Source organism: Artemia franciscana, chromosome 13 (genome assembly GCF_032884065.1).
Source record: "Artemia franciscana chromosome 13, ASM3288406v1, whole genome shotgun sequence".
Lineage (NCBI taxonomy): Eukaryota > Metazoa > Arthropoda > Branchiopoda > Anostraca > Artemiidae > Artemia > Artemia franciscana.
Window position 1 is genome coordinate 18,892,212 of NC_088875.1, and position 22,916 is coordinate 18,915,127.

Below are 22,916 nucleotides of genomic sequence, written 5' to 3' on the forward strand. Positions count from 1 at the left end.
ATAAGCTTAAGGTAGGCTATGCTAAAGTTGATCCACATCGTGGCCGACATCTCTTAAGGTCTTGACTAAACTCTATTCAACATATTGTGACCATTCCATTCTTTTTCAATCAGGTTTACCGTTTGCGCCCATTTTTTAATGCTAGTGATATGCAAGATATTAGAGCTTTGTATTTCCGTTATTGTAAATATCTTTTGTATCTACCTTGTTGGTATTCAATAAAAAAAAAGAAGTTATTTTTAGCTGAAAGTAAAGAACTACATTAAAATTTAAAATAAACAGAAATTATTCCGTACATGAAAAGGGCTGTCCCTCGTCAACGCCCCGCTCTTTACGGTGAAGTTATTTATTGTTTTGAAAGTAGAGTTGTCAGAAAAAGTCCAAACTTTAGCGTAAAGAGCGGTACAACTTCCATATACGGGATAATTTCTGTTCGTGTTAAGTTTTAATGTCGCTCTTTACTTTAAGTTAAAAGAATCCTGTTTTTTTAATTTTATTTCTGAATGTTTTAAAATTAATCCAGGTTTTGATTTTGGCTCAACGTCCATGAATAATTAAAACGAAATTTGTATATCAATTTTATTTGGGGGGACCATCGGTTGGTGCTGCTTTCTGATATCCTGAGGTCTTCGATGCCTGGAACCATATGCAAAATGGCACGATATGTGGAAAAGGCGGGAGAGGCTCAGTCGAGCCAGAGTGAATGAAAATAAGTATTGTTTTATATTGAGTGTGTGTTCTGTGCAGAGTTGTATTATTAAATCATGTTGTGTATGGCCGTAGGGCTCAAATAAACTTTCTTTATTTCTTTCTTTTTTACTTTTTTTTGGCTAAACAGCTTTCTCATAGTTTTGATCGGACAGTTCTGAGAAAAAAAGAGGGCAGGGGAGGAGGCAGAGTTGCCCTCTATTTTTTGGTCAAACAGTTTGTGGTAACGAACTGTAGTAAGGAGTGACCCGGCTCAATAGAAACCAAAACTATAAAAAACGAAATGTTTATACCAATAGTTGCATCAAAAGAATTGCATTTTAATGCTGATTTTAAATATATAAGTTTCATCAAGTTTAAACTTACCCATCAGAAGTTACAAGCCTGAGAAAATTTGCCATCATATTCATTTACCATCATTTGCATCAGATTTCGCAGATCGAAAATCACACCATCAGATTCAGCGTATCAGAGAACCCTACTGTACAAGTTTCAAGCTCCTATCTACAAAATGTGGAAGTATGTATTTTTTGCGAGAAGAGAGATCAGGGATCCGTGTTTATTTGTGTGTTTTTTTCCAAGGGGTGATCGTATCGACCCAGTGGTCCTATAATTTTGCCAGAGGGTTCATTCGAACGGAAATATAAAGTTCTAGTGCCCTTTTTAGGTGACCAAAAAATGGAGGGCACCTAGGTCCCCTCCCACGTTCATTTTTCCCAAAGTCATCGGATCAAAATTCTGAGATAGCCATTTTATTCAAAATAGTCGAAAAACCTTATAACTATGTCTTTGGGGACGACTTACTCCCCCAAAATCCCCATGGGAGGGGCTGCAATCTAAAAAGTTTGACCAGTGTTTGCACATAGTAATGGTTATTGGGAAGTGTACAAACGTTTTAAGGAGGAATTTTTTGTTGGGAGGAGGGGTTGAGAAGAGGAGGTTATCTGGGGGAAACTTTCCATGGAGGAATTTGTCATGGTGAAAAAAAATTCCATGAAGGGGCGCAGGATTTTCTAGCATTATTAAAAAAAAAAATAAAAAAATAAATATGAAAAAGTTTTTTCAACTGAAAGTAAGGAGCAGCATTAAAACCTAAAAAGAACAGAAAATATTACGCATATAAGGGGTTCACTTCCTCCTAATGCCTCATTCTTTATGCTAAAGTAGTTTCAGTAATTTCAAATATTTATTCTACGGCCTTTGTGATTCAGGGGTTATTCTTAAGGAATTAGGACAAAATTTAAGCTTCAGTGTAAAGAGCAAGGTATTGACGAGGGGGTGAACCCCCTCATATACGTAATAAAAACAAACGAATATAGAAGTTCGTTACGTAAGCTGATCCGTAAGTTACGTATATCTTTTACCAAGGAAAACGTTCGTAAAAAACTAAAAGTTCTAGTTGCCTTTTTAAGTAACCAAAAAACTGGAGGGCAACTGGGCCTCCTCCCCCACTCCTTTTTTCTCAAAATCGTTCGATCATAACTATGAGACAGCCATTTAGCCAAAAAAATAAATACGCAAATTTTGTTTTAATTATTCATCTGTGGAGAGCCGAAATCAAAACGTTCTGAAATTAAATAAAAAAAACAAGTTTTTTTTTTAACTGAAAGTAAGGAGCGACATTAAAACTTAAAACGAACAGAAATTACCCCGTATATGAAAGGGGCTATTCCCTCCTCAACGCCCCGCTCTTTACGGTAAAGTTTTTACTGTTTTAAAAAGTAGAGTTGAATGAAAGAGTCAAACTTTAGCGCAAAGAGCGGGGCGTTGAGGAGGGAACAGTCCCTTTCATATACAGGGTAATTTCTGTTCGTTTTAAGTTTTATTGTCGCTCCTTACTTTCAGTTAAAAAAAAACTTGTTTTTTTATTTAATTCAGTTAAAAAGGCCACTATAAAATAATTTTATTTACGAAAGTTTTTATTAGTAACAACTATATGTAACTTACAAATTAACTTACGTAACGAACTTCTATATTTATATACTTTTAGTACGTATATGAGGGGGTTTGCCCCCTCGTCAATACCTCGCTCTCTAAACTAAAGTTTTATTTTGTTCCAATTCTTTAAGAACCATTCCTGAATCATAAAGGCCGTTTAATTGGAATAAATAGCTCTTTTGAAATTACTGAAAATACTTTAGCGTAAAGAGCAAGGTACTAAGGAGGGGACGAAAGCCTTCATATAAATAATAATTTCTGTTCGTTCTAAGTTTTAATGTTGCTTCTTACTTTCTGTTGAAAAAGACTTGTTTTTTTTTTATTTAATTTCTGAATGTTTTGAATGAACACATGTTTTGATTTTGGCTCACCGTAAATGAATAATTAAAACGAAATTTGCATTTTAATTCTACTTTTTTTGCATAAATAGCTTTCTTAAAGTTTTGATTGGACGATTTTGAGAAAAAGGGACGGGGGATGGGCCTTAGTTGCCCTACAATTTCTTTGGTTACTTAAAAGTCAATTATAACTTTTAATTTTATTTTATTAATATTTTTATTAGTAATAAATGTACGTAACTTACAAATTAACTTACACATCAAACTTCTATATTTGTATATTTTTAGTATATATTTGAGGGGGTTCACCCCTTCGTCAATACCTCGCTCTTTATACTAAAGTTCAAATTTTGTTCCATTCTTTAAGAATGACCCCTGAATCACAGAGGCCGTATAATTAAATTTTATAGCTCTTTTGAAACTACTAAAAATACTTCAGCGTAGAGAGCGAGGTATTGAGGAAGGGGCAAATTCCCTCTTATGCATAATAATTTCTGCTCGTTTTAAGTTTAAATGCTACTCCTTTTGAAAAAACTTGTTTTTTATTTAATTTCTCATTGTTTTTTAAAATAATACTGGAGAATCCGGTGAATCCTTCATGGCATATCTCTTCCCCTATGATAAACTCCTCCATGGAAAGATTCACTCAAGTAACCCCCTCCCCACCACCAAAAAATACCCCCTGAAAATTTCTGTATACTTCCCAATAACCAATACTATATGTAAACAATGGGCAAAGTTCATAACTTGCAGCCCCTCCCCGGGGACTGTAGTGGATTAAGTTAACCTCAAAGCCATAGTTATTGGATTTTTGGACTATGCTGAACAAAATGGACATCTTGAAATTTTGATCCAATGACTTTGGAAAAAAAATGAGAGTGGATTCGGGGCCTAGCTGCGATCCAATTTTACCATCACCCCTGGAAAAAACAAAAAACAAAAACAAATAAACACGCATCCGTGATATTTCTTCCGGCAAAAAATATAAGATTCCACATTTTTTCAAATACGAGCTTGAAACTTCTACAGTAGAGTTTTCTGAAACGCTGAATCTGATGGCGTGATTTTCAAAAAGATTCTATGAAGTTTAGGGGACGTTTCCCCTTTTTTCGAAAATAGAGCAAATTTTCTCAGGCTCGTAACTTTTGATGTATAAGACTAAATTTGATGAAACTTATATGTTTAAAATCAGCACAAAAATCCAAGTCTTTTGATGTATATAATGGTATCAAAATCCGTCGTTTAGTTCCGATTAGTATTGAGCCGGGTCGCTCCTTACTACAGTTCTTTACCACGAACTGTTTGATAAAAACTATAGAGTCATTTGAATGCTTAATGACGTCTTATAATAAGTTGCACTCCAAGTTAAAAGAAGAGGATTGCACACGGTTAGGTCCTTTTCATCTTCTCGTGCGATTGTTCTGATTTGCATTTCTTGCTCTTTATATTTAATGTTATCATAGAAAAGCTTTTTCCTTTTTTTGTATGCGTTCTTTTTTCTTTTGTTTTTGTTACTCCACTTTATCACCACATTAGTGAGTCAGAAATAAATTATTAAATTATTATTATTATAAAGTGTAATGAACTGCTATTTTTCTAGCTTTCCTTATGTTAAAAAATGAGTATGGATTTAAAAAAAGAAATATCTGCTCAAAATAAAGAGCAAATTTGACGGACCTGTCAATGGTTCTCGTAATAGAACTTTTAAGAACCCCATCAATCACTCTCTGATTTGTAGAATGTGGAGAAATAGCTTAGGAGAGTGGTGAAGTTATAAAATCGCTGATGTAGGGTCAGACTATCAACTTGTAATGGTTTGACCCTAAAATGGTCATTATCAAGTTGGAATACCGCTCCAGTAGACCACGACAGCAAACAGAACCCCAGAGAAACTTTGAGGTGGAAAAAGTCAGGGACAAAGAAGTTAGAAACCAAGTCGTCAGGTAACTTTCGAACGGGTTCAAGGCAGTTACCGATTTGCCATTTGATACTGAATAAGATTGAAAAAGCATCTAACTACACAGATGCTGCTGAAGAGGTTCCCAGCTTTAAAAAACCCCTAGGAGGACAGTGGACACCACAGAAAACACGACACCTTATAAAATAAAAGGCGAGAAACTAAAATAAAGCGTCCTCAATAGTAATCCTTCCGTCATAATCATGATGACCATACCATGCAGAGCAACCAACAAACAAGTAAAAAATAGCACAAGGTAAGACAAGAGACAAATGAGAAAACCAGACATGTATAAGAAGCCTGATGAAGGCAACAAGAAGGCTGTCTACTGCCTAACCAAAGAAATTGTCGGAAAGGCCACTACAAACTTTTGACCAATCCTAAGGACACGAAGGAAGGATGTCCCACCAAAAATCCTAGACTATCTATTTCCAGGCCTGCGTGTCAGCGAGGATGCACCAACTAGAGAACAATTAATTGCCTGGTGCGGATCCATTCTCTAGAGAAACATCACAGATGAGCTAATTTAAACAGCTGCCTGCAAAGGATGTAAAAAGTAACTGGACAGAAAAATAACCAAGATGAAAATTTGCCAATTCGGAAATCAGACAGACATATCTAAGGTAATCTGACAAGAAAGATGGTGATACCTAAGCCGTGTGATTTGTATGTCAGCACCTAGATTGCCCAACATCCTTTTCCAGTCGCAATCAAAGGGCATAACACGATTGGGAAGGCAAAAAAAAAACACACTTCAAAAAAAAGCATACGAAAAAGAGAGGCGTACCACGAACACAACCGCAACCCCAGAGAGGGCAGATATTTACGGTGCTGCGCAATCATGAGACGAATGCAGGCTCTTTACTGAAACGCTGTTTGCCTCTGGAAGTACAGGAGAAACTAAGGTAAGGTAATCTTCAGTAGCAATGATGGGATTGGATATGATTTCTACTTTACAAATGATTTTGGTATGTTTAACTGCCCAAATTATGTTTTTAGTGTGTTGGTTTACCATCTGAAAAAGTGTTTTTGGCCGGTTAATAAACACAAAAAAGGAGGTCTTGACTGAAATATTTGCAGAATTTTTTATCTTTTTTACTGGCTGCTTATTGTCCTCGTTTTCTTCCTTTCTTTGCGATTTTATGTTTTACTAAAAAAAACCCTAAGACAAACATGATGGCAAAAAATATTACTCAGAATATACTGTTTTATATTGTGTTACACATCCAGGTACTTAAGTATTATACGAGAAACACTGAAGAAGTGAAGTTTGGTTAATGCTAATGAGATAAAATAAGATTATGATGAAAGTATAATAGTTAAGAAAAAAAATTTGGGCTATATATTTGCATATTAGGGGGAGTGGGGGTTAAGCACAGCACATATTAAATGCGTAACCTAAACAAACTTATTCTAACATAACTTAACCAAAATACCAACTAAATACTTAAAATATATCTACAATGTATTTTCTAGCCGAGCCAAAAGTAATTGTCTGGTATAAAGAAGTTGCTTGACCAGTTTCTTGTCCAATGCTCGCGTTATTCGTGATTTAAATTCTCGACTGTTTCTCGTATAATACAAAAGTACCCACATTCATCAAGGAGATTCATCAGGAGACTTATTCAATTAAAATATATATCGATTTCATTAAACAATTTACCTGAAGGAATCAACAAATCAATTTTTCTATTTCCGCCTGAAGGAAACGGTTCAGAAGATGCATAAAATAAGTAATCAAACAAGTTAAAAGTATATGGGTACACTGGGCGCGCCAAATGTGCCACAAAATACTTAATAATAACTTTATTTAACTACATTTAATGTTCCAGCCGTTAAATGGGGCCAATTATATTTGGCATTTTAATTGATTGGATTCTATATTATCAAGAGACGAAGACACAAATTCCCAAGACCTGAATTACGTAGAATTTCAGTATTAATTAAAAGCTAACACGACCATTAGGTACAAAAATGACGGTTAAAATGTATTTACCTTGATAAGTCACTAAAAAGCTAGCTCTTTTTCTAGGAAGGGGGTAGGCCCTTCAATTTGGTGAGAAGCAAGTCGAATTACATTTCTACGCAGAAAAAACATATTTGAGTCGGAAATCATGGAAAATTACCCTCCCCAATAAAATATCGCTTATTCATTTGTGGTTTAAAAACGTCCTTGCCCCCCCCCCAAAAAAAAATAAGAAGTCAATGAAAAGCGACAAGATAGTAAAAGAGGCCAAAAACGGTAGTATATGAGAAATCATAGAAGAAGACATTAAGAGAAAAAGAGAAGAAAGGAAAAAAAGAAAATAAAGACCATATTCGATTTACGTCTTCTTACTTTTATGGCTGATGTATGCATACTTATTATGTTTGTTTCTACATTGCTTGCTGCTGTTTTTTTTTGTATCCATTTGCTTTATCCAGTTCTTCATTTTAGACAAACAGTTTTTGTCTTATGTGGAGGTTTGTCGCTGTTATAAGACATATTTTAGGGGCTCCCAGTACAGCTCCAGGTAAAAAAGAAAAAAAAATTCTGAAATTAAAAGAAACACTAAACATAAAATCGTAATTTTATTGTAATTTGTAAATCTCTTATTCTAAAAAAAAGAGATTTACACTTCTATGCCTGTTTTTTTTATTACTTTTGCTCTTCTATTTTTACTTGACTATATTTTGTTTATTACCTTCTGGGATATGCATCAAAACCAATTCTCTTTAAATAAAAATCTAATTTGTTTTCAGCTTGTTTTATATTTTTCTGGTCCTGCTTGGTAGACTGCACTATCGGCGACTTCATTATTCCATCTAAAACCATCAGAGATTCCCTTCGATTGAGTTTTCAATATTCTTTGGGCACTGCTTAGGAAGTATACAAAGATCTGCGTGCCTGAATTCGTATCAAACAGTTCGTGATAACGAACTGTAGTTAGGAGCGACCTGGCTCAATAGTAACCGAAACTGTAAAAAAATAAATTTTGATACCAATAGTTACATCAAAACAATCGCATTTTAATGCTGATTTTAAACCATCAAAATTAGCGTAAAGAGCTGGGCGTTGAGGAGGAAAAGCCTCTTTCAAATATGGAGTATTTTCTGTTCGTTTTAAGTTTTAATGTCGCTCCTTACTTTCACTTAAAATTTTTTTTTATTTAATGTTGTAAAAGAAATAAGTACGATTTTGATTGGTTAAGATGGTTTTAGGTTACATCGTTGATTCTAAGAAATATGGATATGTGCAAATGAATATCTCAAAATAGCCTTAATTTTCACAATAAAGATATTTTTAGCATTGAAAACACTACAGTTCAAAACGCAAGACTATGCAAGTAATCTTAAATGCTTAAACAGTGGCATTATCGAATAAGATTCTATGAAAATACACCCACTGAAAATTGCTTTAGAGAAGATTTAGAGTTTCAGAGTCAGAGTGAGGAGTTTTGTTTAAGTTAATGTGAAAACCAAACAACAGAAAACTGTACCCAAGTCAGAGAACCACCCGCAGGTCTCCCTTTTTTCCACGACTTACTTTATTTCAGAAGATGCAGTTCAACTTTGAGAAAAGTGCAAACATATGGGAGCTATTTGAAAAATGATTTAGAAAATCAGAGAAAAATCTTGAGACTTTGGGGGAAATTTCAAGTCTAACCCCCCTCCCCAACCTCCTTAGTAAAATTACAATTCATTATTATAGTTGATCATTTAATTCTAAGTATTTGGGTTAACGATTTGTGTATTTAAAAGGATTTTAAGGCGGAAAATAACTGAGTGGTCTACTGTCAGTAAAAGGAACAGCACCGGCATATTCTTCATCTTGAACATAGATAACATTAAAATAATGATTTAGCTTTTAATGCGAGACGACCTTAGAAACCAGAATTATGTCAATTTCGCCAAATTTACAAAAGATTTCTTTTACTGTCTTAGTTTTTATGATTTACTGACACTTAACAGTTTCATTCTATAAAATGTGAACATCATTACATTCCTAGCCAAATTATCGGCTTCGTAGGCCTTTTGGCTAGGAAAAACTGGTTTAGAGGGCAATTCGTTGCCTCCCTCCAACTACTCAGTGCTTTGGCTTTCACAAACGACCTTGGGCCGTTACATTTCGCTCGCTTGTTATCATGACTTCACACATCCTTCGTTTAGAGCTTCATTCATCACATTATAGGTATTTTCTTTCGCTGTTATCTTCTCGTTTTAACCTCTTTGTTTGTGGCCTTTCTTCAAATCCGGGAAGATGCGAAACCATCACTGATTTTTTGGCATAAATCCTTCAAACAACTAAACAAACAATTATATTTTTTAAATGATAAATTTGTTTTAGTCATAAAAATACTCACTATTTAATCACTCTTATTATAATTACAGACAGATCTATGACATTCTAAATTTTTTTCCTTCCAATGTTTATGAAACCTACTGTATAATGAGACAATGCAATCCATCTCTACAAGCTTCAAGTACCTCGGCACACGACGTCAGAAAAAGTTGATAGACATAGCCATAAATGTAGCTTGGGAGAGGGAGGCAAGGAGGGGCAGTCCCTCTCCTCTTCCACAATTATTTGGAAAAACTAATAATTTATTAAGTAGTTTCGAAACTATTGCTCGTTTTAAATTTCAACTTTGCTCTTTACTTCCAGCACATAGTTTTTTAAGTAAATTAATCCATGCTCGTTTTTAATAAACAATAAAAAAACAAAAACAGGGATCCATTTTACTTTCTAATATGTTTGAAATTATCAAATATACTGCTTTAGAAACTTCTGATTCGGCATCATCGATCCCAAAGCCTCATCATCAAAAGAATAGGTGAACCTAGCTGATGACAAAATTACAAAAATGTTCTATACTTTCTGTTTTTCAACGTTTGCTTGGGACAAATTCCCCCCCCCCCTGATATTTAAGGTCCTTTTACTCCTTAAAATCTAACAGTTCAAGACTAGATTTTTTTGTTTTAAAACTTTCGAAAGTGGATACGAATTTACCCAGCATATCTGCAAATATAACAGAAATGAAATCACTGAAAATAAGAAGGTAGTACAGTGAATATATTATAAGACCCAAGTGATCCAGCAGTCAAGAGGGGTCTTTAATTTGTTCATCAATTAATATAATTTACTATATGAAAAAGAAAAGTGAATCATTGAAAAAAAAGAAGACTTAGTGCTTTTTAGAATAATCTTCGTACTATAATAGGTCATATCGGGTGCAGTTTGATCATGGAAGTCAGCAGAGCGTAAGGAAGGGATCTACCCCAAGAATCTTATAACAGTTTTAATTTTAACTTCCAATTTCTAATTGAAACTCCAATACTGCTCCAAATTCTCTTATCATGATTGAAATGCCTTATGAGCGCTGGTAACGCCCTATTCTTAACGTTTTGGATTCATATACTAACCAATAAATATAGAGTTGCCGACATGAGTTGCCTAGATCATGCCGACTTCTCGTTATTTTCGCTTTTCTATATCTTTCTTTTAACCAACTCCACAAAAAGGATTGACAGAAATATAATAAGGATTGTACATGAAACTAGTCGCATTTAACGCAATGCTAATGCTACTTGAGGGACATTTATCTCTGGATCAGAATTCTGAATGAAATATCTGCTGCGAGTAGGATAAAGTGGATGCGAACAATATATGTATATTTTTCTCACATTTGAAAATTTGTCAAAATTTGTCAAATTTCACATTTGAAAATATATGTATATTTTTCTCACATTTGAAAATTTTGTATGTACATATAAGCGGTATCAACCTATATTCTTTTTGCATTGTTATCAGTATTAAAACAAAGTACTAGGGTGCCGACCTTTGCTTAGTAAAGAGCGTTTTAGACATAAACGGTATTCAGGGTACCTACCCCTCTCCGAAAATGTATATCTCCCATACCCTAATCCACATAAGAAAAAACTTTTGAGAAATTTTTATATATTTAGTTTTGTTTTAAGCAAAGATACAAAAGGGAAAGTAATTTTCAAATTCTAGGCTTCAATTTTCCCCCTTCGATTGGTATTCCTGTTAATTTTTAGATTAATTCAAGGCTTCTGCTGAAATGCTGCCGAGAATTATTCAGTTCTCTGGATATTCTTTATCAAGCAATGCCTGATGGGTAAGTTAATAATTCTAACTTTATTTGTCGAATACTTTTAAATTAAAATACGATCGTTATTTTAAATGTGGAAAATGTTTCCAGGGAGTAGATATTTGGTGGAGAAGAATTTCAACAGGGGCGAGGAATTTTCAAGAAGGAAATTTGTCTCCGTGGTTTTTCATTGAACAATGCTCTGTTTTGTTATTACATAAAAAAAGCAAGTTTTTTTAACGGAAAGTAAGGAGCGGCATTAAAACTTAAAACGAACAGAAATTACTTCGCATGTGAAAGGGCCTGCTTCCTCATCAACACCCCGCTCTTTACGTTAAAGTTTGACTCTTTCTCTTAGCTCTACTTTTTAAAACAGTAAAAAACTTTACCGTAAAGAGCAGGGGGTTGATGAGGAAGCAGCCTAACGAAGTAATTTCTGTTCGTTTTAAGTTTTAATGTCGCTAATTACTTTCCATTAAAAAAACTTGTTTTTTTTTATTTAACTTCTGAACGTTTTTGAATTAATGCATGTTTTGATTTTGGCTCTCCGCAGATGAATAATTAAAACGAAATTTGCATATTTTTTTTAGATAAATGGCTTTCTCATAGTTTTGATCAAACGATTTTGAAAAAAAAGGAGCGGGGGAGGAGGCTTAGTTGCCCTCCGGTTTTTTGGTTACTTAGAGAGACAACTAGAACTTTTAATTCTTTACGAATGTTTTTATTAGTAAAAGATATACGTAACTTATAAATTAGCTTACATAATAAACTTCTGTATTCTCATGTTTTTATTACGTATATGAGGGGGGTTCACCCCCTCGTCAGTACCTCGCTTTTTAAACTAAAGCTTAAATTTTTGTCCCAATGTCTTAAGAATGACCCCTGAATCACAAAAGCCGTAGAATAAATAGTTGAAATTACTAAAAATACTTTAGCGTAAAAAGCGAGGTATTAGGAGGAGGTGAGCCCATCATATGCGTAATAATTTCTGTTCGTTTTAAGTGGTTTTAATTCTGCTCTTTACTTTCAGTTGAAAAAACTTTTTCATATTTATTTTTTCATTGTTTTTTTTTAAAATAATGCTAGAAAACCCTGCGCTCCCTTCATGGACATTTTCTTTCCCCATGGTAAATTCCTCCAAGGAAAGTTCCCCTAACATATCCCCTTCTTTTCAACCCCCCCAAACCAAAAATTCCCCTGGAAACGTCTGTACACTTCCAAATAACCATTACTATATGTAAGCACTGGTCAAAGTTTGTAACTTGTAGCCCCTCCCACGGGGACTTTGGGGGAGTAAGTCGTCCCCAAAGATATAGTTATAAGGTTTTCCGACTACGCTGAATAAAATGCCTATCTCAGAATTTTGATCCGGTGACTTTGGTAAAATAATTAGCGTGGGAGGGGGCCTAGGTGCCATCCAATTTTTTGGTCACCGAAAAAGGGCACTAGAACTTTTCATTTCCGTTAGAATGAGCCCTCTTGTAAGATTCTAGGACCACAGGGTCAATACGATCACCCCTGGAAAAAAAAACAAAAAAAAAACAAACAAACAAACAAACAAATAAACACGCATCCGTGATCTGCCTTCTGGCAAAAAATACAAAATTCCACATTTTTGTAGATAGGAGCTTGAAACTTCTACAATATGGTTCTATGATACGCTAAATCTGATGGTGTGATTTTCGTTAAGATTCTATGACTTTTAGGGGGTGTTTTCCCCTATTTTCTAAAATAAGGCAAATATTCTCAGGCTCGTAACTTTTGATGGGTAAGTCTAAACTTAATGAAACTTATATGTTTTAAATCAGCATTAAAATGCAATTCGTTTGATTTAATTATTGTTATAAAAATTCCGTGTTTTAGAGTTTTGGTTACTATTGAGCCAGGTCGCTCCTTACTACAGTTCGTTACCACGAACTGTTTGAGTTTCTCTTAAAAAGTGGAAAAACAACCCAAAAAGCACTTTTGGGTGCCATATGGGACTTTATAATTGCCTTATTAAGTCGAATTAATCAAAAACATCAAATGCAAAAATAGTTTATAAACGAGCTGTTAGTTAGCTCTCTATAATGTTCATGTGTTCGGTCCAGCCTTTCCACTCCAAAAGTGACGTAATTTGCTATGGGACAAGAGGGGAGAATTTCTTCCTCCAGACTCCAGTTTGCCCCCCTTTCCCCAGACCCCAGTTTACCCCGCAGCTCAAATGTAGTTTCTTCAAAAATATTGTCAAAATTAAGACAAGACTGCATAATTCAAGCATCCAGAAAAACGGGTCAGTTTTCTTTAGCATATCTTTTCCTTTACGGTACTATATGGCTCATTTTTCATTGTCCAGTGTTACTTTTCACTTGATTTGGGAAAATTGACTCCGACTTTGCCTTCCCCCAGGGTTTTGACGAAATTATGTTACTCCAAAAGTGTCCTCCAAATTGCACTTTTAGGATACCTTATGGCCCTTATGACGGCTTTATCGAGTCAAATATATAAAAAACGATAATTAGCTTTTAAACGAGCCCTTAAACTGCTCTCCAAAATGTTCCAGTGGCCTGATAGGGACAAAGACAAAAAAGCAGAAGAAAAAAGAGGAAATGTCAGTTTTATCAATGCAAACAAGCGAAACTTCCCTCTGGCTGAAGGAGAGGGGTTGTGATTTTCCTGTATAAGATTCCGAAAATGGCGATTCGAAGGGTGCAATTTTTGGTTTGCTGTGGCGCCATTTTCAAATCGCATGCAACTGAATGACGCGATACGTGGGGCTATTGGAATAGTGCATAGTTCAAGATTTAGTCTTCTGTGCTGGGCGTGGGAGTTGAGGGAATGTAAGGGGGTATGCACTTCAATATTAGCGGTGAAGCTGACAAAAAAGCCCAGCTTACATTAAATTAACCGTCACCTTCCCAAAAGCTTGCTTACACGACTCTACTGTCGTCTGCAGCAACTGATTGCTGACAATTTTTGTAAGTGTCTAAAATTAGTACTTGATTTTATGTTGGTCTACTATTATTATGTATTGTGTTTTATTTTTTAAATTAACAGAGTAGCGTCTTTGCTAAATAGTAACATTTATTCGCCACTGCTTAAAGAAAAAAGTGCTATTGAAGACTTGTCCTATTCAAGTGCAATTCAAGGTAGGCATTTTCCACCTTTCTTTTTTTATTAGGTGTTCAGTGTCCATTATAAAATAATTTTCAAAAATAAGTTTTCAGACATCTTGAAAACACATTTAGGCTTGTATTTTTAACATATGCTCCGACACCCCTTTTCTCTGAAGGATATCCCATGCCTCCTGACTCATCAGATGCGGAGCCCCGGATTCTAGGTTTACAGAGAGCATCTTACTCATAAAATTAAAGTTTTGGCTTTGCTGAGCACATGCAAACCACAAAAATAAATTGAAAGCTATAGTGTTTTTTTTTTTTTTTTTTTTTTTTTTTTTTTTTTTTTTTTTTTTTTTTTTTTTTTTTTTTTTTAGTATACAATGTTACAATTTGAAATCAGAAAAATTCTTTAGGATGAACACTTTCTTTAAGACGCTCTTTTGAATAGACCAAAATAATTTTTGCTTAAGCCCTAATCCATAATAATTTTATGCAATGTACCACGTTGGGAGTTTTTACAACGATATAGTCAAAGTTTTGCCTAAAATTACTCTCGAAAATCAAGTTGCACACCTTCAATGTGGGTGCACCTTTGATTTACAGAAATGAACTAACTTTGTTACTTAAGATGTTTTATAACCTTATCAATATGTCAATCCTCCTTTTCTATTTTATTTAATTGTCTGGCTGCTTTTTCTTATTTTTTCATAATTTTTCTTCAAAAAGAAAGTTTTAGTCAACGCTTTATCTTTGTTTTTTCCTTTTGTGTTTTTGCTCTCTTCCTCAAAAGTATGTAGACATATTTCACTTTTGTTGTATTTCTTCTCTTTTCTTTGGGCTGAATTAACTTGTATATTCTGTGACACTAGATTACTCATAGCCTGTATTTATTTTATATATTGTTTTTTTTTGTATGTGAGTGAAGACATTTTGCGATTTTGCAAGTCTCTCCCTATATATCCTTATGTATACGTCTATATGTATGATTCAAAATGTATTTATTTCAAGGAAATACATAAAACCTGGTTACTTAACAGCAAAGACCTTTGAGCACTAGACTCCTAATGCTAGCAAAACCACACTCATAAACGGTCAGGATTATATTTCTGGGACAGAAAATGTGTAGGGTTTGAGTGTAGAATGTTTAGGAACTTGATTGTATGTGATACTCTAACAAATATTGAGTTTCAGGCATTTTGGCGTATTTTTAGATACACTTATCCCCTCCTACCCAAAAGAAAAGGTTCTTGGAGATCTGTTAAAATAGCATTATATTTGGTCAATCGTATTTGAAGGTCTTCGCATGACGCCTTAATCCATTGTCAATTTACCAGCAAGAAACTCATCAACAACAACTTCAAACTCTTGTATAAGATCTCCTATTCTTTTCTTTATTTCTGTAGTATCACTTTCAACTGTTCCTACAAGCGCTGTTGCTAGAACTTCTTCAACATTGGCATTTTTCGACTCATTTTCTTCTTTTTTCGATTGGTCTAATAGTACTTCATGAGTTTCGTAGATGTTTGGAACCCAAAATATGGCATAGATAAGTCCTCTAAGGCAAGAACGGTGCCATTCAGTTAAAAATAGCTCTTCACTATGTCCTGAAAAGATATAAAAGGGCTTCTGTGTGATTCTGATTAGATGATTTCTATTTCTAGTCACTATAATCTACAATCTAGTGTAATGAACTTTAACTCTCTTTTGCTTTATACTCTACTAAACTGAACTTTAACTTTATTAAACTGATCCGAATGGACCTGAGAATTGAAAAAAAAAGAAAAAGAAAAGAAAGACCTCTCAAAGTAGATGCACAGAGAGCGTGGATCCTGTTTTCTCTGAAAAAAGACTAGACAATATGCTAAGATTCAAGCTATTTGCAAGCAAAGTAAAAAAACAAAACAAAAAAACACTGTTCAAAAATTTTAACATGTTTATGGGTGCTTAATTTCATGAACAAGCAATTGGTTAATTTCCTATCTTATAATAAGGTATATTCGTTCAAATTGAGCAATTGTTATAGACAAAACTCCCCCCCCCAAAAAAAATAAACAAACAAAAACAATAAAAATACACGAGATGAAAAATATCTATAAAGATAAAACCGTAAGGAATTTCAGTAAACTATTGAGTTTTGAGGAATTAAAACATAATATTAAAATAGCCCTTTTAACTATAATAATCAAAAACTTTATAGGGATTGCACGTGTCTTTCAGGCATATCCGTCACAACACGGCTTCACAACTGTCGTGTTTCACAACATGACACAATGGTTTCTAAAATATGGGATTGTCGGATTGCTTAAGTGGCAAGAATCGACACTTTACTGAACATGAGCTACTTTCTTACTTAAAAAACACTATAATTTTCAACTTAATTTCAAATGTGCCCCCTCCACAAACTCTACAGTCAGAGGCTCGATACAATCTTCCCTAGGGAAAAAGTATCCATCATGACAGTTCTTGTTGGGAAAAATACGAATTTGTGTATATAGAGGCAGTGGTGGCTCTAGGCCTGGGCAGGGGGCAGCCACCTCCCTCCACCGTTTTTTCTGAAATCTCAAATTAACTTCATTTTGTTTAAAATTTTCACACTCCTGTGTTACACATTACCCCCACCCCCAGATTATGAGAGCTAAAACTGCTACTGTATACACAATAAACAACAAAGAGAGATAAAACTCTACAAAAAGAAAACTTCAAACGAGACGACGGCCAGTAGAGAGGAAAGACTAAAACAACGCGGATATTTCGCCTGTATCCAAACAAGGCGTCCTCAGCACAAGATAAAAATTAAAAGAAAACTAAACTAAAAACAAATAAAAACCACCACCAATAATAATAAATACAATTGTCGCTACTTATCCACGTAGGGAAAAGCAGCTATTTGAGTTACTTCAATGAGAATCAAAGAACAACTGAGGAAAAATTACGAAAATTGAAACTTAGTTAATTATTCTGTTGCGAAATAATCCTCTTGTAAGCTAATATTGAAGCAACTCTTTTTGGTCTAGTAGGTAATCTTGTCCCCTGGTGATTGTGTAAAATTTTAATTCCCTTATTGACTATTGGTTCATTTTTCAAAAGAACATCATAAATTGGGTCAATATTTAAATTCCCTGTGTCTCTATTTATTGAAATATTAGCAAATATATGTTTTTTAATTTCTATAGCCTCCCTCGCCCACTGAGAAAAACCTCTATCATTAGAAATAGCTGTAGCCTCATCAAATTGTATATAAAAAAAAAATTTCACACTGTATAGAGGCTTGAAATTTCCATTCAAGGGTTCTCAGACACACCATGTTCGATGGTGCAATCTTCGTCAAGATTGAATCCTTCTTTGGGGCAGTTCTCTCCCCTCTTCCAAGAGCATGTATATTTTATAATGTGATCACTCAGGCAACCTTGAACGTGACGAATTTCAAATATTAGGAATCAGCCAAAAATTAAATTCTTTCAAGGTATATATTCTTTCCAAACTCTAATTTTAAAGTTTCAGTTATTATTGGCTCGGGTCGCTCTTCAAAAAAAACAGAAGTTTATATTTGCTCTTGCTATAGTTTTCCTGACGCTCAATATTTCCCCAATTCATGTCTTAGCTCTATCTAACTATTAATCCTGAAACAATTAAGCTTTATAGAAGTCAATTTGACCAGATATTTGTGTTGCGAGAGCAACACTTTGGTTTTGTCCCGGTTTTTATGGCACTTGGTATTAACCAAGTGACATATAGCAATCGCTAATTCTGTCAGTCTGTCGGTCCCAGTTTTGCTACTTTAGGCCCTTCCAGGTAAGCTAGGACGATAAAATTTGGCAAGCGTATCAGGGCCCGGACCAAAATAAATTAGAAATAGTCGTTTTCCCAATTTGACCATGTGGGGGGGGGGAGTGGAGGGCCCATTAATTCGGAAAAAATAGTAAAAATGAAGTATTTTTAACTTACGAACGGTTGATCAGATCTGAATGAAATTTGATATTTGGAAGGATATCATATCTCAAAGCTATTATTTTAAATCCCGACCGGATCTAGTGACATAGGGGGGGGGGAGTTGGGAGGGGGAAACATAAAATCTTGAAAAACACTTAGAGTGGAGGGATCGGGATGAAACTTGGTGGGAAAAACAAGCACAGGTCCTATGTACATGATTGACATAACCGGAACAGATCCGCTCTCTTTGGGGTAGTTGGGGGGTGGGGTTAATTTTGAAAAATTACAAAAAATGAGGTATTTTTAACTTACGAGCGGGTGATTGGATCTCAATAAAATTTGATATTTAGAAGGATATCGTGTCTCAAAGATCTTATTTTAAATCCCGACCGGATCTGGTGACATTGGGGGAGTTTGGGGTGGGGGAACCTAAAATAATGGAAAACGCTTAGATTGGAGGGATCAGGATGAAACTTGGTGGGAAAAATAAGCAGAAGTCTTAGATACGTCATTTACATAATTGAAACGGATCCGCTCTATTGGAGGGGGGGGGGGTTAATTCTGAAAAAATAGAAAAATGACGTATTTTTAACTTACAAAGGAGTAATTGGATCTTCATGAAACTTCATATTTAGGACCTCGTAACTCAGGTCTTTAATTTTAAATATCAACCGGATCCAGCGTCATTGGGGGGACAGTTGGGGGGGACCGGAAATCTTAGAAAATACTTAAAGCGGAGAGATCAGGATGAAACTGGATGGGAAGAATAAAAACCTGTCTAAGATACGTGACTGACATAACCGGACCAGATCTGCTCTCTTTGGTGGAGTTGGGGGAGGGGAGGTAATATGGAAAAATGAGGTATTTGTAACTTACGAAAGGGTGATCAGATCTTAATGAAATTTGATATTTAGAAGGATCTTGTGCTTTAAAGCTCTAATTTTAAATTCCGACCAGATCCTGTGACATTGGGGGGTGTTGGAGGGGGAAACCGGAATTCTTGGAAAACGTGAAAATTGGGGTATTTCTATCTTATGAATAGGTGATCGGATCTTAATGAAATTTGACATTTAGAAGGAATTCATATCTCAGAGCTCTTATTTCAAATCTCGACCAGATCTTTTGACATAGGGGGGAGTTGGAGGGGGAAATCTCGGAAAACACTTGGAGTGGAGGAATCGGGATGAAGCTTGGTGGATAGAATAAGCAAATGTCCTTGATACGTGATTGACGTAACCGTACCGGATTCACTCTCTCTGAGAGAGTTGGGGGGAGGGGTTCAGTGATTTGGCGAGTTTGGTGCTTCTGGACACGCTAGGACGATGAACATTGGTAGGCGTGTCAGGGAGCTGCACAAATTGACTTGATAAAGTCGTTTTTCCAGATTCGACCATCTGGGGGGCGTAGAGGGAGAGGAAAAATTAGAAAAATTAGGTATTTATAACTTACGAGTGGGTGATCGGATCTTAATGAATCTAAATATTTAGAAGGACAACGTGAATCAGGGCTCTTATTTTAAATCCTGACCGGCATTAAGCCTCTGATTTTCCTTTTAAATCAATCTATTGATTCTTAGAATTTTGTTAGAGCTCATACCATATGAGCTCTTGGCTCTTAGCTCTTCTTGCCTCGCCACAAGTGCCATATGAGCTCTTAGCTTTTGTTTTTTTCCTATGCCGCCGATCTCAGCTTATTCCTGGAAACTGGTAAGGGTCTAACCTGTGCGGTTTTTACGGAAAGTGTGGACCTCAAGCCGGACTGATGAATATGACATTACTTTTTGGAAAGCTCCACAGAACTCTTGCCTGGGGCCAAAAAGGATGGTTTTTGCTTGTCCACCAGCCAGAGCCTATGGTGTGCGAAGTGAAGTGGAGTTATATATAGCCTGTGTCAGAGAGGAGTATTTGAAGTTGTGCAGCTAAACTTTCGTTTCATCAAACCATGTTTCTGCTTTCGAGTGGAAAGCTCCGTTCTAGCAGGCAAGGAGGCAGACACCACTTTCAAATTGAAGATGGACTAAAGTCTATAAGTGTTAAATATATGCGGCAGTTACCCGGCCCCATAGCCAATATATCTTCTTTGAGTGATAAACAGAAAAATTTACAGAAGCAAAAAAGCGACATTTTCCCACGGGTCCGAAAGTGCTGCCGCGATTTTGGCTGGGTTTATCATTTGTTTTTTCGGACTTGGGATTGAGGTAGAGAAATGTTATTAGATGTACCTCTTAAACTTTGAAAGTGCTGTCATTGCTAAAGAAATTAGAGCTTATCCTTTGCTCCTTTCTAAGTGGGGACATTAAAAGTTGGTCTACGGCAAAAGAAAATCAACTTTTGAACTAAGACAGATAGAACTTTTTTCCGACGGCAATCGATAGCCCTTGATGAGCTGATCAAAGTATATGTCATCCATTTTTTGGTACAAAAATTCCTTCATGAGATATACTAGTTTGAAAGTTTCAAGGGGTTGACAACTTCAGTAGTAGGGTACATGTTGAAACCGAAAATAGGCCGATAGCAATTGTAAGACAAGTAGAGGACTTGTAAGCAGCAGTCGGATGTTAGACCATAATAATCTTCGGCATTAAGGGGTTTGCAACTTTGGATAGTTGGTGTACCTATTATTTGTTTCCGGTGTATTTGATGGTAAGACCCATTTGGTTCCAGTGGTAAGACATGCAGGGGACTTGTACGTAATAATCATCTGTTAGGCTACAATCATCATCAGAGGGGTTTGTAACTTTTGCTAGTCGGTGTTGCCTACCCATACTCACTGTAACCTAGAATTAACTGTTTACGCAACGGGTACAAACGATAACGTAAAACAATGAAAGCACTGAGGGGTTTGTAACTTTTGCTAGTTGGTGTACTCATACTCACTTTAACATAGAATTAAGTGTTTACGCAACGGGTGAAAACGATAACGTGAAACAATGAGGCGGTTTCGTAATAATTAATAGAGTTTCATCTATGGTATTTTGATCCTGAAAAGTTACGGATAGCTTTATAATACCAACATTATATAAGATATTGTTCCAAGTCTTGATCCGTCACGATGTTTACGATTGAAAAGGATCAAGTTCAACTGGCTGCAAAGTCAATTTAGTCCCTTCTTTTGGTATTATAGCTCGTGATTAGCTGACCAAAGTATATGTCATCCATTTTTTGGTAGAAAAATTCCTTCATGAGATATACCAGTTTAAGAATTTCAAGGGGCTGACAACTTCAGTAGTAAGGTACGCACTGAAACCAAAAATAGGCCGATACCAATTGTGAGACATGTAGGGGACTTGTAAGGAAAGGTCGGCTGTTATCTTATAATCATCTTCGGCAACAAGGGGTTTGCAAATTTTGCTGTTTGGTGTACCTATAATTTGTTTTCAGTGTATTTGATGGTAAGACCGAGTTGATTCCAGCGGTAAGTCATGTAGGGGACTTGTAAGTAATAATCGTATGTTAGGCTACAATCATCTTCAGTGAAGAGGGGTTTGTAACTTTAGCTAGTTGGTGCAGCCTACCCATACTCAATGTAACCTAGAATTAAGTGTTGACACAACAGGTACAAACGATAATGAAAGACAACGAGGCAGTTTCGTAATAATTAATAGAGTGTCATCTATGGTATTTTGATCCTGAAAAGTTACGGATAACTTTATAATACCAACTATATCATACAAGATACTGTTTCAAGTTTTAATCCGTCCCGATGTCTACGATTGATAAGAATAACGTTCAACTGGCTGCAAAGTCAATCTAGTCCCTTCTTGCGGTATTATCGATAGCTGGTGATGAACTGATAAAAAGTATGTCATAATAGTTTCTTCTTAATTAATAGTGTCATTTATGGTATTTTGATCCTGGAAAATTACAGATAGCTTTATAGTACCAACTGGATTATATAAGATATTGTTCTAAGCTTTCATCCGTCACGATGTCTACGATTGAAAAGGATAAATTTCAACTGGCTGCAAAGTCAATTTGGTCCCTTCTTTCGATATTCTTTTGTTATTGTTGTTTTTTCAGCGCTGAGGAATAGCCTTTGATCATGTGATTGCTGATCGCGTTCTTCTTTGAACATAACGTTTTAAAAGCTTCGATAGGCTGACAACTTCAGCTTTTAACCGATAGCAAATAAACAAAACCGAAGTGTTGCTCTCGCAACACTTTATTCGGCGAATCTGGATAAAGGTTAGGTAGGTAGGTAGGTAGGTATGCGTTTATTTCATCAAATAAAAATTACTAAAATTGCACCACAATCAATAATATGCTGCTGAATTTAGGGGCCTAAAATGTGTTCAGCAGCAAAACTACAACAAATAGATGATAACTATTCATTCAAAATCAAAAAAAAAAGAAAGAAAAGACGAAACACTATGCATAAACAGCCCTCTCTCATCATAAAAAAAAGAAAAAAAGGGATAAATTTTTAACCGATATAATTTCAATTTATTCAAAAAATATTTTTTTATTCTTCCTTTAAATAACATATGGCTTTCAGACCACCTAACACTCTCTGGAATTAAGTTCCAAATAACAACACCTACATGTTTAATCATAAACCCAGATCGTGTTGTATGCTTGATTTCACTAGTCAACTGATAAGAGCTCCTAGTAGAATAATCGTGATAACTTGAATTATATCGATAAAAACTTTTAAAATAATGAGGAGACAATCCATTTAAAACCTGGTATACAAAAATTAAAATCTGCTGAGACTTAATAAAATCAATATTCAAAATATCTAAATCTCTAAAACAATCTCTAGTACTACCACACGCAAGATACTCACCCAAACTTCTAATTGCCTTATTCAGCATAATCTGGACCCTTTTCACATGAATAGAAAAATTGCTTGCATA

General features: G+C 35.2%; 1 protein-coding gene and 1 long non-coding RNA gene across 3 annotated transcripts in view; one reads left to right on the forward strand and one right to left on the reverse strand.

The window, feature by feature from the left end:
• LOC136034612 (uncharacterized) overlaps positions 1–22,916 on the forward strand; it is a 35,511-nt gene that overhangs the window by 4,812 nt on the left and 7,783 nt on the right. The window lies entirely within an intron of this gene.
• Positions 15,113–22,916, reverse strand: part of LOC136034604 (uncharacterized) — a 130,378-nt gene continuing 122,574 nt past the window's right edge. For both annotated transcript variants that reach the window (XM_065715879.1, XM_065715878.1), the window contains exon 23: positions 15,113–15,735. In XM_065715879.1, the coding sequence (XP_065571951.1) occupies positions 15,443–15,735 (293 nt within the window). In that variant the 3' untranslated portion in view covers positions 15,113–15,442. The remainder of the gene's footprint in view (positions 15,736–22,916) is intronic.